The sequence below is a fragment of the Falco biarmicus genome, chromosome 8, assembly GCF_023638135.1.
Source record: "Falco biarmicus isolate bFalBia1 chromosome 8, bFalBia1.pri, whole genome shotgun sequence".
NCBI lineage: Eukaryota > Metazoa > Chordata > Aves > Falconiformes > Falconidae > Falco > Falco biarmicus.
In genome coordinates, this window is record NC_079295.1 from 33,985,336 (window position 1) to 34,001,314 (window position 15,979).

A 15,979-nucleotide genomic window follows, 5' to 3' on the forward strand; every position below is an offset into this window, starting at 1 on the left:
TGTCCGTCCAAAGAAATGTGTGCCCCCAAGGACCAAAATCCCACAGTACATTTAATTTTCGGGGGGGGCGGGGGGGAATAAAAGAAAGAAAAAAGGGGCAGAAAAAAAAAAGCTGTGGTCCTTCATTTGGGATCTGTGTCTCTCAGGATGTCTGGGCTGAGGCCTCAGGCAGCTGAGGGATGTGTATCCAGCCAGAAGAACCCACCCCAACCCGTAACCACCCTTCCCACAGCCACGGCTTTGTGCAAAATGACAGAGAGGGTAAAACGGTGAATGCGAAATCTCCTGAGTGAAAAGGAATTAGTAAAACCCCATATTCATGAAATATTGAGAGCTAATTATATGTGCATCGGAAACCTCTGGGGAAAGGGAGATGGAGGCCTTTCATTAGACGGTAACTGGAACTTTTTCATCATTTGTCTAGCTCAGGAATGTAAGGCTGCTGTCTGGAGAGGGATGTGGGATTTGGCTGCAGGGCTGGGTGTGCAGGTGAAGTGCCATGCTAGCGAGTATTTCTATTGTACTCTGGCATGTCTTGGAAAAGGCTCTCAGCTGTAGCAGGTCGGTGGGGCTGGGCGCTCCTACATCTCAGCACTCCCACAAGACCTCTTCACCTGGATCCACCGGGAGGAATTATTGCTACCGAATAATTTTTCCCTCCTTGTCCCACCCAGCCCCCAAATGGGTCCAAAGCCCCATCCCTCACTTCAAACCTGGTCACAATTTCTCCTGGAGGGTGCAGACCCCATACTCTGCCAAGCTGTCTCCAGAAAGTTCAGTTTCTTTGCTTTTGACCTGCTCTCTGCTTTCACAACCCAAAACGAGTGGCTAGTTATTGTCACTGCACCATGGCCCAAATTCAAAAGCAAGGTCAGAACAGGTGAAGAAGGGGGAAAGTTTTTATTGTGGAGCCAGAGATAAGCAAGCAAATGAAATCCTGCCCACTGCATGACCAGCATGGTCGGTGGCCACAGGGCAAGGGACGAAAAGTAAAAAAAAAAAAGGAGGGGTGGGGGTGGAGAGGTGCGGGGAAGTAGGCTGCAGTGGGTGAAGGAGGGGTTTCTCTCTCAAAGCTTTACAGCGACTTTAGGCACAAGGATGCCCAGGGAAACCCGTCCCAGATCTCTGCCTTCTGCCCTCGCTGAGTGGGCAGAGGCACCCGGGTCCCTGCCGCCAGGCCCCCTGCCCGCACCCGCGGCCCTTCTCCGGCAGCCGCGTTCACCTCCCCGCCGGGATCCCCTGGCGATGCCGGCCAGGGCGGGACGCGTGTCCCGGCCCACGCAGGGAAGCAGCCCCCGAGGGGCGCGGGGCCCAGCCCCCCGCAGCGGCTCCGGCAGGGCTCCCCGCTGCGGGCCGTGCCCGGGGCTCCGCTCGGCCCGGCCGCCCCCACCCCGCGCAGCCCCCGCACCCGCGGAGCTGCCCGCCTTGCTCCCGCGGCGGCGGCGGCGAGCCCCGGCCCTCGGCACATAAATCAGCATTAAAGCCATTCCCCCCTCTGATCCCTGGTGCCACCATCTATTACTCCCCCAGTGCGTTTTCTATCACCTTTTGTTAGAATTACACAGCCGGAAACTTAATTTACCCGGAGCTTTAAAGACAAATAAATACAGGCAGGCCGGTGTCCCCGCGATATGCCTATTTACTCCCGCGATCCGTAGATTATTATGAATTGTTGTGATTTTCAGGCTGATGCTGGTTTAAATACCATCTCGGCTGCTGTCCCCGGCTGGGAAAAAAAAAAAAATAACACCAAACCTCCCATCCTTCCCGATCGGGGGGCAAAGAGCAAGAGACCATAGCACTTGCTCTGGGCTTTATTTACTTTTGCTATTATTGTTATTATTATTTCTGAAATCTGGAGCGAGCGAGGTTTGCAATTGCTGAAATAATTGCCTGGGAGAAAGGTTGCTTAATCTGTTCATACATTATTGACTCGGGCTCCAATATTTGCCTTGCTGCTTTTTATCGCAAGAAGATCACGTACGAGGGTCTTTTGCATAACAATTTTTAAAGAGGACACATCCTTATATCAAAAGTGGACGTGACTTGAATTTTGCCGGTGTTTGTCCCTAAAATGACCCAATTCCGGTTACTGCCACTGGGCAGCAGTAACATTGCATCATTTCTCCAGGCAATAGACTTATTTTGCTTTACTCTCTGCCTCTGTCCCCCCGTCGTCGTCGTCCCCCCGTCCCCCCCAAGCCAGCACGTACTTTTAAAGCTGATTATTTTGTCTTGCTGCGTTCTAGCCCCACACACACTGTTTTCTCTCCCTGGGAACAGATGAGCAGAGAGGAGCAAGCCCTGCTCGTAGGAGCAACATGGATAATTAAAGCCGAAAGTTGCCATGCAAGGCAGAAATAGTGCCTTCAACGAAATGTTGCTGTAAGTCGCCGCAGAGAGACCCCAGCGCCGGTGCCAGCGCCTGCAGCCACCTCCCCGAGCATAATTTTCCCCGATGAGGATCAAAAGAAGCCCCCCTCTCCCCTGCTTTTTCAAATCGAAATCGTGCTGCTTCCCGGCCCCACTGGTCAAGTTAATTCCGGAACAAAGGAGGACAAAAACACAAAGGATTTCTCTCCCCCCCCCTCCCCCTCTCAAACTTCCCCGGTGCCCGCACCCTGGCCCGGCGCAGGCCGGCACACCCCCCACCCGGCATCGCCCCCCGGGCCCGGGGCCCGGCCCGCAGCCACGGCCCGCCGATGGGGAGGGGAGGTCAGTGACAGAGGGGGCTCGCCGTGGTGAGGGGCACGGGGCTTGACCCTCCTCCAACGCACTGGTAGGGAGGAAGCCCTGAGCTGCCTGCAGACTGGGAGGGGAGAAGTGCTGACACCCGGTTCCCCCGGCACTGGTGCTGCCTTTGGACCCCGGGGCAAAAATCCTAAAGGCTGGATCTGCCCGAGCCACGGGAGGTGCCCAGCGACCCCTAGGGCAAACACCTCCCGCGGGCTGAGAAAGGCAAGCACCTGGCAGCCGGGGAGAGGAGCATCCCTCCATGCAAAGAGTTGAGCAAACTTCCCACGGCGACCGTCCCTCTGCTCCTGGGCAGGGGACAGGCGCGGGGTTCGCAGCGGGAGCCCCTCAGGGTGGTCCCCGGGTGATGGAGAACTCGGGGAGGGGGGGTGGGGGGCGGTGGGGGGTGCCGTGCCCGTGTGCACCTTCAGAGCTAGCAGCTGCACCCATTTGCACAGGCTGGGTGCAAGGCAGTGTTCCCCTGCGCGCCCGCTTGCACCCACGTTCGGGCGCACAAATGCACGGGCAAACCCTGTCACGCAAGTGCAGGCGCTGCACGCGTGGGTTGGGAGGCACGGCGGGTCCGCGTGGAGATGTACACACACACACACGGCAGAGCAGCGGGGGGGCGGCGGTCCCGCGTGTGCCCCTTTGTCAGCCCCAAATCCACAAGCCGGGAAAGGGAATGGCTTTACTGCCAGGAAGAACCCTGCACTCACTCGAGGTGGCAAAAGTCTTGGGGGGCCCGTCCCAAGGCCAAGCCCCGGCACCCTGTCCGGGCCGGGGCACCCCCCGCCCGCCGGAGCCCCGCCGGGCCGACCCCGCTGCTACCCCGCCGGGCCGGGCAGCGAAAGTGCCCGCGACCCTTCCCCGGGCTACCCGGCGGCAGGGCGAGACCCGGGTAGGGAGAGCCGGAGGAAATTAAAAACGTACTTAAAAATGTAAATGAGCTCGAGCCAGCCCGGCACCGTGCGAGCGGGCAGTGAGCGCACGGCGGGACCAGCCCGGCGGAGCGGGGACGGGCGCGCACCCTCTCGCTGCCGCGGAACTTTCAGCCCCCGCTCGCAGCGCGCTCGGCGAGGGGACAGGAGCATCTGCCCCGAAGTGGGGTAACGCAGCGCTCGGAAACATCCACTGTAACTTAAACCAGATTGTCAGGGAGGCAGACGGGGCTGGAGAAAGCCGCCTGCACTGCTCGCCTGTCGAGAGGATGTCGCTGCCCGTCTCGGATGTATTCCTCCCCCGGCCAGCCAGCGAGCAACATCTCCGGGAGCTGGGACTTTTTAAGGCGGCCGCTCCAGGTGACTTGAGCTGCTCGCTGCGAGGTAGGGTGGGCTGCAGCTGTGGGTGGGAGGCGGGAGGGGGCTCGGGAAGCAGATGGGAAGGGGTTTGCAGCCAGGCCACCGGAAAGCAGAGAGCTCTTCTCTCTTTTTTCTTTTCTTTTCTTTTCTTTTCTTTTCTTTTCTTTTCTTTTCTTTTCTTTTCTTTTCTTTTCTTTTCTTTTCTTTTCTTTTCTTTTCTTTTCTTTTCTTTTCTTTTCTTTTCTCTTCTCTTCTTTTCTCTTCTCTTCTTTTCTCTTCTTTTCTCTTCTTTTCTCTTCTTTTCTCTTCTTTTCTCTTCTTTTCTCTTCTTTTCCTTTTCTCTTCTTTTCCTTTTCTCTTCTTTTCCTTTTCTCTTCTTTTCCTTTTCTCTTCTTTTCTCTTCTTTTCTCTTCTCTTCTCTTTTTTCTCTTCTTTTCTCTTCTCTTCTTTTCTTTTCTTTTCTTTTCCTTTTTATCTTCTTTTCCTTTCTTTTCTCATTTCTTTTCTTCTCTCTTCTTTTCTCTTCTTTCCTGTCTTTTCTTTTTTCTTGTCTTGTCTTTTGTTTTCTTTTCTTTCTAATTTTTATTTAAATGTTTTCTATGCTACTTCTCCTTTTTTCTATCTTCTCTGGTTTTCTGCCTTTTTTCTTTTTCCTCTTCTTTTTGCTTTTCCTTTTTCTTTTTATTTCCTCTTCTTTTTATTTTCCTTTCCTTTTTTATTTAGCCTTTTTCCTTTCTCTTTTCCCCTTCCTTTTTCTTTTTCCTTGTTCTTTTTATTTTTCTCTTTCTTTCTCCTTCCTCTCCTTTCTTTCTTTTTTTTTCTTTCTTTCTCTCTGTCTTGCTTTCTTTTCTTCCTCTCTTTCTTTTCTTCTTTTTTTTTAATTTCCTTGTAGGAAAAGAACAAACCAATAATACCGCCAAGAATAAGAACGACAGTTTTCCCTGCTCTTCCCAGAAAATTCTGCGGGGTGTTTTCGTCCCCGTCCCCCTTAGGAAGCGGGGCCAGACAATGAAGTAAATACAATTAAATCTTTCCTACAGTTCCCTGTGACTTGAGAGCCGGGCTGCATTGCTGGGGTGGGGGTGGTCCTGGACGGTAATTGATTCATAACTGTACACCAGGACACCAGGGCACAACATCCCCGGCGCCCCGGGAACCTCTCGGGGGAGCGGTGTGGCCGCGCTGCCCGCCGGCCCGGGGTGCGGGGCTGCCTCTCCGGCCCGGGGTGCGGGACTGCCGCTCCGGCCGGCCGCGCCGGCTCTACCCGCTGCCCGGCCCTCCTCCGCAATTAAAACCACCCCTTCCTCCCTGCCCGCTCCCCGCGCCTGCACCGGGAGAGGTTTGGAATCCCAGGGATAGAAACCTGTGCCCCGAAAAAAGTTTCGAGCGGGGCTGCTTCCCATACCTATTTACCAACGAATTACACTGCTATTATTGCTTTCAATGAAGACTGAATCCCCAAGCGATAATTGAATTAGTCTATTGAAGAGACTGTCAGGTACAATGACGTGGTATATCCCGCGCATTTCCCAGGGTCTATAGGCTTTGGGGACCCGGAATGTATAGTCTGACCTTACAGCTCATAATAATAATGCTGCACTTGTAGCAGAAATCTATTCGTATTCACTTTTAACAAAACCTCTGGTCAGCCAGTCCCTGTAGGAAGGATGAAATCTATTGTATTAGAACAACTCATTTATGTCCTTCAGCAAAGGCCCCAATGAGATCTGATCTAGACCTAGAAATAGGATTACCACAGCGTATATTAACCACGTTTCTATACTTCCTCCTTCCTATAAGGGCGCCGAGAAAAAAAAAAAAAACGCAAAGGATTTTTGATCCGATTTTAATTTTATTTTTAATTTCAAATTTAAAACCTCCTCTCTTTGGTGGCCTTCCTCAAAAAGAAGAAAAAGAAGAGGAGAAGAAGAAGAAGAAGAAGAAGAAGAAGAAGAAGAAGAAGAAAAAGAAGGAGCGAGAGGGAAATAAAGAAGAAAGTAAATACAACGAAATCGGAGAAATCCTTTCGCCCGATTTCCGAAGCGGCTGCGGGCGCCTCAGGCTGGTGCCGTGCGGCGGGAGCGACTCGCCCGCGCTCCCCGCAACCCGACGGCGTGTACCGGGGATCCCAGCCCTGCTCCCCGCCCCCGCCGCCCCTCGGCTGCTCTCCGCCTCCCGCATTTGATCTTCTCCCTCCCCACGCCAGGACGGCTGACCCAAGCCCCAGCGCCCAGAGCCCGTGGGGACATCATCCTGCAAGAGCCTGAGATCGCCCCGGGGCACTTCCGAGGGACAGGGAGCGCCGCAGCCCGGCCCCGGCCCCCGTAGCCCTTTCGGGGACGGCTGTGTGCCCCGGCCCCGCTGGACGCGCCGGCGGCTCGGCGGGACCGGCCCCTCCCGACGGCAGCGAGCGCGGGGTTCTGCGGGGCCGGGCGGCCCCGACGGGCGCCCCGCAACCCAGCGGCACCCACAAGTTACGGAGGGAACTTTTTCCTATGAAAGGATTTTTTATTTTTTTTTTCTCCAAGCTTCCGTCCTTAAGACACGGTGTAGACATATTACTCCGATTACTGTAACTATCTGCTAGCCGGAGAGTAATATTTATCTATTTAGATAGGAAGGGTCGCGGCGGAAAAAATATCCAGCCTGGAAATATACATCGTCTTTTCCTTTAACCCCTCCTCATTCATCTAGTCGATCCCCCACCCCCTCCGTACACAAACCTACTCAATTTATAGAGAAGCCTTTAAAATCCAGAACAGTTTCTAGAAGAAGGGAGGACTCCAGATGCAACAACACCACCCCACCCCCCCCCGCCTCGCCGTACACACACCCGTGCACACACCCGCACACACTTCGCCCCCCGCCCTGCGCGCTCAGGAAGGCAAATTAAATAGTTAAAGGCTTCGATTTCTCTCTCTCTCCCTTTTGTTACCCAATTTTGGAACATTTAAGGATGGGTGTGTGTATTGTATTCAATAATAAAAGCTATAGGGCCGCCAGGACATTTATCATCCTATTACTGTAACAAATCCGGGCTCCCAATACATGAAAGGTAAAATGAATTACCGACGTTAAGCCGTCAATAAAGTCATTTCTGTAAATGGTGTCTCCGAAGGACTGCAGCATTATTCAACTAGCTTTATCAGCAGCTGGGAAATTACGTGAAGAAGCTCGCAGCGTGTAATATGGCCCTGCTTACTTTGATTAAGCGTCTTGCCAGGGAATAGTGACAGTGCTTTTGACCAGGTTTTATTCGCCGTCCTGTGATGAACGCCAAGCTGATCAGGCGGAATGAAGAGTAATTAAAACCTATAAATTATCTTTTGCAGCCCTTCTCAAGGCGTCTCTTGCAGGAGAGATAAGGCAGCGAGCCCCCATTTACAGCTCTGAAAGGGACCGCGGCTCACAAAGGCTACGTGGCTAAATGGGATATTGATAGTGTCCTAATTAGAATTTAATTAAGTACCCACGCTCGCTTTTGGGATAAAGATTTCAATTTTGCTAACTTAAATATAAATAAACCCAATTTCGGTGCGAGTAAATGATATGATATTGTGAATGCAGGGGGGGTTTAACATTCATTTAATTGCGGATGAAGCTCTTGATTCCAGAGCCGATTGTGTCCTGCCAGCTATTATTTTAGGGGATTATTGTGTGGTTGGAGGTAACAATCCCGTAATGTTTCCCCGCCGCGGAAAATAACCGAACGTGCCTCGGAGGTGCGGCCGCAAACACGCCGCCGGGCGCCCGGGGTGCTCCGGCCGGGCACCCAGCGTGCGGCCCCGGCAGCGCCCCCGGCCGTACCGCGGAGCGAGGCGGGGGGCAGCCCCGCCGCTCCGGCCCCGCAGCGCGGCCCGCAGGGTAACGGCGAGGCGCGGGCACACACAGACGCAGCTGCCGGCCTGTTCTCAGCGCGCACCCGTGCACATATAGGATGTATAGGCGGCGGCACGTGACGCGGCCCGGCCCCGCGGAGGGGCGCGGAGCGGGGCGCGGTGATCCCGCGGCCTCCCCGCTGGCCGAAGGTTCCCGAGGCAGCGGGGGGGACGGACATACGGGCTCTTCGGTTCCGTCAGGAAGGGAAAACGCCGGGAGCTGCCCTACCCGCAGCCCCGGGCCGGAGAGCGGCCCCAGCCCGCAGCAGGTGCCTGCGGCCGGCCGGGAAGCAGCCGCGGCTCCGGGCACCCAGCCCGCCGCCGGCCCCCCTCCCCCGGCATGTGAAATGGGGGGGGGGGGGGGTCCCAGAGCACCCGCACTGCCCTTCCCCGAGCCGCTGGGCCCCCCGCCCCGGGGCCGCCGGCTGAAGGCACCGGCAGAGCTGCCCTCCCCGCGGCGCTCGGCTGCAGCCCCAGCAGTCCAGCAAAAACAAAACTGGGCTCAGGGAGTTTGGAATTTTCTTTTTCTACCCTGGAAATTATTTTTTAGAAAGCTGCATCGGTCCTGAAAAAGTGCGCTTTTCTTCCCACCCTTTAGAATCCTTAATTTTCCCTTGTGCCTCACCACACGTCCCGAGGTGCTCGCTCCGCCGGGCACAAACAAACAGAAAAACGCACCCAACGAAACCCCAAAAACAGGGGGGGGGGGGGGAAATAACAAGCTGAACCCAAACAAACAAACAAACAAACATCAAATAGCAGACGAAGAAACACGATACGAATTCAGCTGTGAGCTGGCGGCTGGGCTGCTTCATATTCCGAAAAAAAAACCCCAACGCCCAACTCCAGTGAAGGAACAAACCAGCCGAGCGGCCGCGGCCGTGAGCCTGGCTCGCCGCGGCAGCGGCTCCTGCCTCTGCTATTATTAATTATTATTATTTTCATTTTTTATTCCTTAAAAAAAAAAAGTTTCGATTCCGGGCAATCCCCATCCCGTTCGCCAACCCCTACGCCCCCCTCCCCGCTGCCGAACCCCGCCGCGGTAGAATGGAAAAGAAAAAGGGGAAAAAAGAGCACCCACAGATAATTGGGGGGGGGGGGGGGGGCATTTATTATGGGGGGCAGCAGGAGCGCGGCTGATGACCACATCTCCGCCACCCGCGGCGGCCCGCTCAGGATACGGCGCGGCTGGAAGAAGTTGTTGGGGGGGGGGGGGGGGGGGGGGGGGGGCGGCTATATACGCGTGTAGGTGCGGGCACTGCAGCCCCCGCCCCGTCGCACCGCTCCCGCCGCCCGTCCCGTCCCGTCCCCACGCGGTATTTATGGCGGCGGCCCGCCGGGCGCCCATTGGGCGCGGCGCGGGGTGTCAGCGGCGGCGGCGGCGCGCCATTGGCCGCCCCCACGTGCGGGGCCGCCTCACGTGCTTCCGGTGCGAGTGAAAAAAGTGTGGCTGAGGGATTTTTTAGGGAGAGTTTGTTGCACGGACCGGAGCTGTCAGAGATTTGGCCTTTTTTTTTTTTTTAATTAAAAAAAAAAAGAGGGGAAAAAAATAATTTAAAAAAAAATTAATAAATTGGCCCGGGCGGCATGCACCACCAGGCTGGCGGGGAAGGCTCCGGCAGCCCGCGGCGTGGGTAGAGCGCAGCGTGACAGCGGGGCAGCGCGGAGCCGCGGCGGCGGCGGGGACATGGGCAGATTTTGACGGATTTTCGGGGGGCAGGTTTTTTTTGGGGGGGGGGGGCCGCAGTGTTGCCGCACACCTTCTTGGGTTTGGTTGGGTGTTTTTTCCTTTTTTTTTTTTCTTTTTTTTTTTTTTTTTTTTTCTTGGTGGTGGAAATATAAGCTGATCGGGAGAAGGGGGAAAGAAGCCCTCGAGTGTCTCCCCGGGTTTGGATCCATCCGTGCGAGGGGGAGAAAAAAAATCTCAGCTCCGGCCCAACAAGTGGATTTTAATTTTTTTTTTCTTTTTTTTTTCCTTTTTTTTTTTCCTCTTTTTTTAAAATTTTTCCTCCCCCTTTTCCACCCCGCCACCCACCGGCAAAGTGGGGTGGGCGTAAAGTGGGTGGGTGGGGGGGAAAAGAGGCAGCGATCTCCGTGGCGGGGGCTGAGCATGGAAGAGCCGCCGGAGGGGCACGGCCACCGAGACGCGGCGCCCGGCCCGGCGAGCAGCGGCAGCGGCAGCGATGGCGAGAGCGTGCCCGTGTCCCCCAGCCCCGCGCCCGCCTCCCCCGCCGCGCCCTGCCCCCTGCCCCTGCCCCGCCGCCGCCCCCCGCCGCCCCCGCCGCCGCCGCCGCCGCCGCCCCACCGCACCACCAACTTTTTCATCGACAACATCCTAAGGCCGGACTTCGGCTGCAAGAAGGAGCCGCCCGCGCCGGCCGGCGGCGGAGGAGGAGGAGGCAGCCGGGAGCGGGACGGAGACCGGGGGCAGAGCTCAGGTAGAGAAAACGTCAACCCGCTGCTGGCCCGGCCGCCCAACCCGCCCTCCCTCCTCTGCCCGGACTCGAACTGCCGTCCCGACGGCTCCGCGCCGCCGCCGCCGCCCGCCGCCGCCGCCGCCAAAGGCAGCCCCGCCGCGGCGGCAGCGGCGGCGGCGGCGTCGGGGGCGGCGAAGCCCCCCGCCGACGGGGGCGAGACTCACCCGGCGAAGTACGGGGAGCACGGCAGCCCCGCCATCCTCCTCATGGGCTCTAATAATGGAGGACCTGTTATAAAGCCCGACTCGCAACAGCCGCTGGTGTGGCCTGCCTGGGTCTACTGCACTAGGTATTCAGACAGACCGTCCTCGGGTAAGGAACCGCGGCGCATCTGGGAGCTGTTAAAATCGTGACAAGGTCCCCCTTCCCCCCTTCCCCTCTTCCTCCTTTTGCTTTGGCTCCCGGCCTGCTGAGGACCTCGCGTGGGGAGGCGCGGGGGGTGGGGTGGGGGGGGTGTCCTGGGTCACCCGGGGCGAGAGGAGACGTGTTTCCCCCCCTGCCCCCCCCTTCCTCCTCCAAGTCTCCCGAATGTGAATGACGCCGGGCCCGGTTCGGACGCGTTTCGCCGCGCAGGGCCCCTGCCCATGCCCCCCGCTCGCCCCGCCGTGCCGCAGCCCGGGGCGTTCCGCAGCGCGGCGGCGTGGGGCGGGAGGGCTGCGAGAAAAGGCAGTGGATTCGGCTGCTCCCGTGTTGTGGGGCTTTCTCTCCCCTTATTTTATTTTTTTTCTGGATGCTGGTGGCTTTTCGGGGGTGGGGGGGAGACCCGAGCCACATGTTGAGCGGCTGCTGGAGGTGCGTGTGTATGGGGGTGCTTTCGGAAGACGAGGAAAAAGGGGCTTTTTTTGGGAAGGTGGCGGAGGGGCTGTTCCTCGGGGCCTCTGCAGCGAGGCAGAGCCAGGCCGGCCCTTAGGCCGCGCACTGCCGCGGGAGCCGGTGCTCGGTGCTGCGGTTCGGGGCCCGGCGCTCGGGGAGGGGACGCGCCCCTGCCCAGGGCTGCCCCGGGGGGGCTGCCTGCTCGGCCCTCCCGGCCCCCTTCTGCCGCCCTTTTCCACATTTCCACATCTCCTAACAGTAACCCAGGTGCCCCCGGCTGCCTCGTATTTTATCACCGTTGGTTTCTATTTTTAATTGTATTTTTTAAAAGAAACGGAGGGCGAGGAGAGAGGGTTCCCCCGCGGCCCCCCCCAGGCCAGCAGCCAGGGATCCGCAGCGCGGGCCGGGGCCGGGGTGGGCTGCCCTGTGCCGGCCCGGGGGGCGCGGGGCCGGCTGCCTGGGGGCCGCTCCGGGACACGGGGAAGGCGGCGATGCCCGGCCCCGGGCCCGGCCCCGGCCCGGCGGCTCCCTGCCGGCGGTCAGTGCGGCGCTAGCGGCCGCGCCATCTCCATCCCCAGTTATTGACACGTCCAGTGACTCGAAACTCAGAAAAGCCACTTTGATTGACTCGGGTGATTGATGGAGTGATAGAGCTGTCAGACGGCGCGGCCCTCGCTGCCGGCCGGCCCGGCCACGGGTGTTTTGTTGCGGATTCCCAGGGCCGCCGTGCGCCAGGCGTTTTGCACTTGCGCCTTCATTTCCTTCCCTCCCCGTTCCTCGGGCAGAGGGTCATTTCTGCATGTCCTCCCCGATGCTCCTCGCTCGCCCCAGCCCGGAGGGGAGAAGGGCGAGGGGCGACTGGCTCGGCTGGGTTCGGCCGCTCTCTTTGTTGTGCTCGGAGCTGCCCGCCGGCCCCGCCGCTTCTCCCGGCTCCGGGAACGAGCGGGCTGCGGCGGTCGGAGGCGCCGGCACCCCGCTGCAAGGTGCCGGGGCAAAGCGATTCACTCCCCGCGCCCTCCGCCCCGCCGCCGCCCGGGCCCGGGAGCATCCCGCCGGGCCCCGTCCCCCTCCCCGCCAGCAGCCGCCGGCGAGCCGCGGGGAGCCCCCCGCTCTGGGGAAGGGCTGCGCCGGGAGAGGAGCTTTCGGCCTACTCGGCGGCCGGGAGGCCTCGCCGGCTCCGGCTGTGGCTGCGGCTGACGGGGGGCTGCGAGCCCGGGGCCGCCCGCCGAGCCTGGCAGCTGTCGGGGGATTTTCGCAGATCCCTTCCTCCAGCGATCCCTCCCCGCTCCTCTCCCCCCAGGCCGGGCCGGGCCGGGCCGGGCCGTCGTGCAGGGGGCTGAGGGCAGCTCCTCGGCCGGGCCGCTTCCCCGGTGAGCTCTGTGGCACTTCACCTGGCCCCGGCCCGGCCTGGGGATGGAGCGGCGGGGGGGGGGCACTGCCTTCGGCTGGGGTTCACGGAGGGGGCTGCAGGCGGGGCCGGGGTCCCCGGGAAGGAGCGGCCGCCGTAGAGCCCGGGCGACCCGGGCGGCGGCGTGGCTCCGGCGGACAGGCTCCCCCCCGGGGCTGGGCCGGCCTTGCGGTGCGGGCTTTTGCCCCCCGAAGGAGAGAGGGGCAGTCCCCGGCCTGGCGGCGGCTCCCCGGTGCCGGGCCGCGGGGACGTTGGCGCCCCGCGCCGCCCGGTGGAGCCCTGTCCGGCCGGCGGGCCTTGGCCCCGGGCAGCGCGGAGCGAGCGCGGCCCGTCCCGGCGGAGCGGCGGCCCGACGTGTGCCGGGGCGGGGGGCCAGCGGGGCGCCGCTCCCCTCGGCGGGGCCAGCTCGGCGGGGCGGCGGGGGATGCGCGGGCGGCGCGCTCGGCCCCGGCCTCCCCTCTCATTCCCCATCCTTCCCTCCGCCGTGCCGGGGCGGCAGTGCCGGGGTTGGAGGCGGGGGGGGACACGACACACGGGACCGGCACAAATTCGCCCGCCGGCCATTTTTCCGGCGGCTGGCGGGGCAGGGGCGGCGGTCGGTCGGTCGGTCGGTCGGTCGGCGGCGCGGCCCTGCCCAGCGGCGTGTGTGTGCCCTGCCCGCAGGCCCCCGCACCAGGAAGCTGAAGAAGAAGAAGACGGAGAAGGAGGACAAGCGGCCGCGGACGGCGTTCACGGCCGAGCAGCTGCAGCGGCTGAAGGCGGAGTTCCAGGCGAACCGGTACATCACGGAGCAGCGGCGGCAGAGCCTGGCCCAGGAGCTCAGCCTCAACGAGTCCCAGATCAAGATCTGGTTCCAGAACAAACGAGCCAAGATCAAGAAGGCGACGGGCATCAAGAACGGGCTGGCGCTGCACCTCATGGCCCAGGGACTCTACAACCACTCCACCACCACCGTGCAGGACAAAGAGGAGAGCGAGTGAGGCGGCGCGGACCCCAGCCCTGCGCCGCGGTGCCGGCCCGCCGGCCGGGAGGCGGACAGGTGCTATTTAAAAGCAGATCTATTGTCTATCCATAGTATAAGGACTCCGATTAAGAAAAAAAAATATGAACACTTAAAAAAAATATCTCTATATAGCCAAACAGCATATGACCTTGTATATATTTAATTTCAGGTAAGAAATATGTGTAGCGATCTCTATTTGCTGGACAGTTTCTCTCTCCCCTTCTCTCTCTCTTCCCCCCCTTTCTTTTGTTCGTTTGTTCGTTTTGTTTGCTTTCGGTTTTTTTTCCCCTCGATGTCCGTTGCTCTTGTTTTACAGTAAATGTCTGACTTTCTGATCTTTCGTTCGATCTTTTTTTTGTGTGTGTGTGTGTGTGTGTGTGTGAATTTCTGTCTCCTTTTTTTTTTTTTCTTTTTTCCCGAGGAAAAAAAAATAATTCTGATCCACAGACTGCGAGACTGAACCCGCCGCTACAAGCCAAAGATTTTATTATGTTCAGAAATCTGTAGTCTGAAATAAAGTGTAGACTGTGTTCAGGATCCAGGCTGGCTGTAATTCTTTATTTTAGTGTATGGATGTTTGTATATATATATATACATAAATATAATAAATAAATATATATATACATACATGATACGCTGTTTATATAGTGCCATTTCGGTAGTGTATTTAGGTTTTGTTTTCGATTGATCAGTGCAGCAATTTTTAAACCGCTCATACCTGGTTCAAAACCCTGAGGCCTTTGATTTTTTTTTTTTTTTTACTTTCTCTTTTTATTTTTCTAGCCTCTTAAAAAAAAAAAATTCTCTTTGACTGTTGTGGTCGTGCCTCACCTCCTGCGTCTTCCTTTTTAACAAGAAATAAAAAACACCTCGTGATAATGGTAATAATCTATCACCAGCTCCTGCAGGAAAAATGCCTGAAACCGCCTGGACATTTGGAGCTCCGGGATGTGTTGAAAAGGGATTTGCCTGACAGCTCCTCGCCTCGCTCCGAGAGGGGCTGCTCCCACCCCGAGTTCCCAGGCAGGAGCTCTCCCCGGGCAGGGCAGAGCCGTGTCCAGGAGACGACCGGAGCGATCGCCGCTCGGCACCGGGGGCTGCGCCGCCGCTCCCCAGGAGCGCTCCCCGCCGCCTGCCCCCCGCTCCCCGCCGCCTGCCGCCGCTCCCCGCCGGGGCTCGGGCTCACGCGTGCCCGGGGAGCGCGGGGGTGGCGGCGGGCTGGCGGCGCGGCAGGACTCCCGGCTGCGGCCCCTGTCCCGCTTTTCCAGCCACCCCGGTTCGGTCCAGCTGTGCCCCGTCCCGGGGGAGGTTCTCTGCACCGCAGGCCCTGGGGCACCGACAGGCCGGGGTCGGGCTGTGCCCGTGGCTTTGGCCTCGGGCCGTCGAGGGCCACCGTGCCCGGGCCTGGCGCCCACGCGGGCCTTGCGCGGGACCCCGCGGAGCCGGGGGCGGCCGCCGGGGTTCCACTCCTCGTGGCCCCTGCTCACATCGGGCACCGGGGCGGGTGGAGAGATGCCGCCCCCCCCTGACGGGGCTGTCTGTCGGCTTTTCCTCTCCTTTCTTTCTGCTCCTCTGAATCCCTCCCCGAGGCCCGCAGCCGGCGGGGCGACAGCGAGAAGCGGGCCGAGCGGGAGCCGGAGTGAGACTCGAGCCAGGGGAGCCCCTCTCCTGCATCCCGCCCGGAGGCACGGGACAGCGCCGAGGCCATGCCCCGGGGAGTGGGACCGGGCAGGCTGGGGTGCGGACAGGGACCGGCGCAGCCTGCAGCTCGTATCAAGCCTGCAGCTCCCCCCGCCTCCTCGCTCCGTCGGAGGCATTAGGGAGTTTCCGTGTGTTCGAGGGGAAGGGAAGCAGAGGGGCAACGGAAGATGGCCTCTGCCATTTTTGTTTGCTTTTTAACTGTTTCTGCTTAGCGCTGCCGTTAGCTGTCACCGACCGGGGATGGAGGCGCAGGCCGAAGCTGGCCTGCCCGGTGAGAGCCCCCTGCCCTCCGCTCCCGCTGCCGGCGGGGCAGGACCCCTCCTTCACCCCATCCCACCCCAGCGCATCCCACCCCGTCCCCATCCCCGCCCAGCCCAGCCCTTCTCTGCCCGCCGAGGGCTCCGCTCCTCTGCAGGCCCAGCAGCCGGGAATACTCGGAGGGCTTAAATAAACGTTGTACAGCGCCATCTAAAGTTCTGCGTTTCTTTCTCCCTCTCCTCTTTTCCATGGGATTGAAACATGGATTTAAATCTTCCGCACCGAGGAAAATAAAGCGGCCTTCGAAGTCCGAGCCGCACGCCCGGGGCGGGGCGGGGAGGAAGAAGCGGCCGCCGACAGCCCGGTCCGGCGGGGGCACCGGCAGGGTTCGGGGGGCACGTCCAGAC

The 15,979-nt window shown here is 59.5% G+C and overlaps 1 protein-coding gene across 1 annotated transcript; it reads left to right on the forward strand.

Moving 5' to 3' along the window:
* Positions 1–10,022: 10,022 nt before the first annotated feature.
* On the forward strand, positions 10,023–14,150 carry EN1 (engrailed homeobox 1). The gene is made up of 2 exons (XM_056349848.1): positions 10,023–10,701; positions 13,274–14,150. The coding sequence occupies exons 1-2, from the start codon at positions 10,023–10,025 to the stop codon at positions 13,588–13,590; spliced, it is 996 nt and encodes a 331-aa protein (XP_056205823.1). The 3' UTR covers positions 13,591–14,150.
* The last annotated feature ends 1,829 nt before the right edge of the window (positions 14,151–15,979 follow it).

Excerpts from the sequence above, each read along its gene's own strand:
- EN1 (XM_056349848.1), top strand. The coding sequence starts at position 10,023 with ATGGAAGAGCCGCCGGAGGGGCACGGCCACCGAGACGCGGCGCCCGGC. Across the intron at positions 10,702-13,273 it reads TTCAGACAGACCGTCCTCGG|GCCCCCGCACCAGGAAGCTG; the intron begins GTAAGGAACCGC and ends CCCTGCCCGCAG.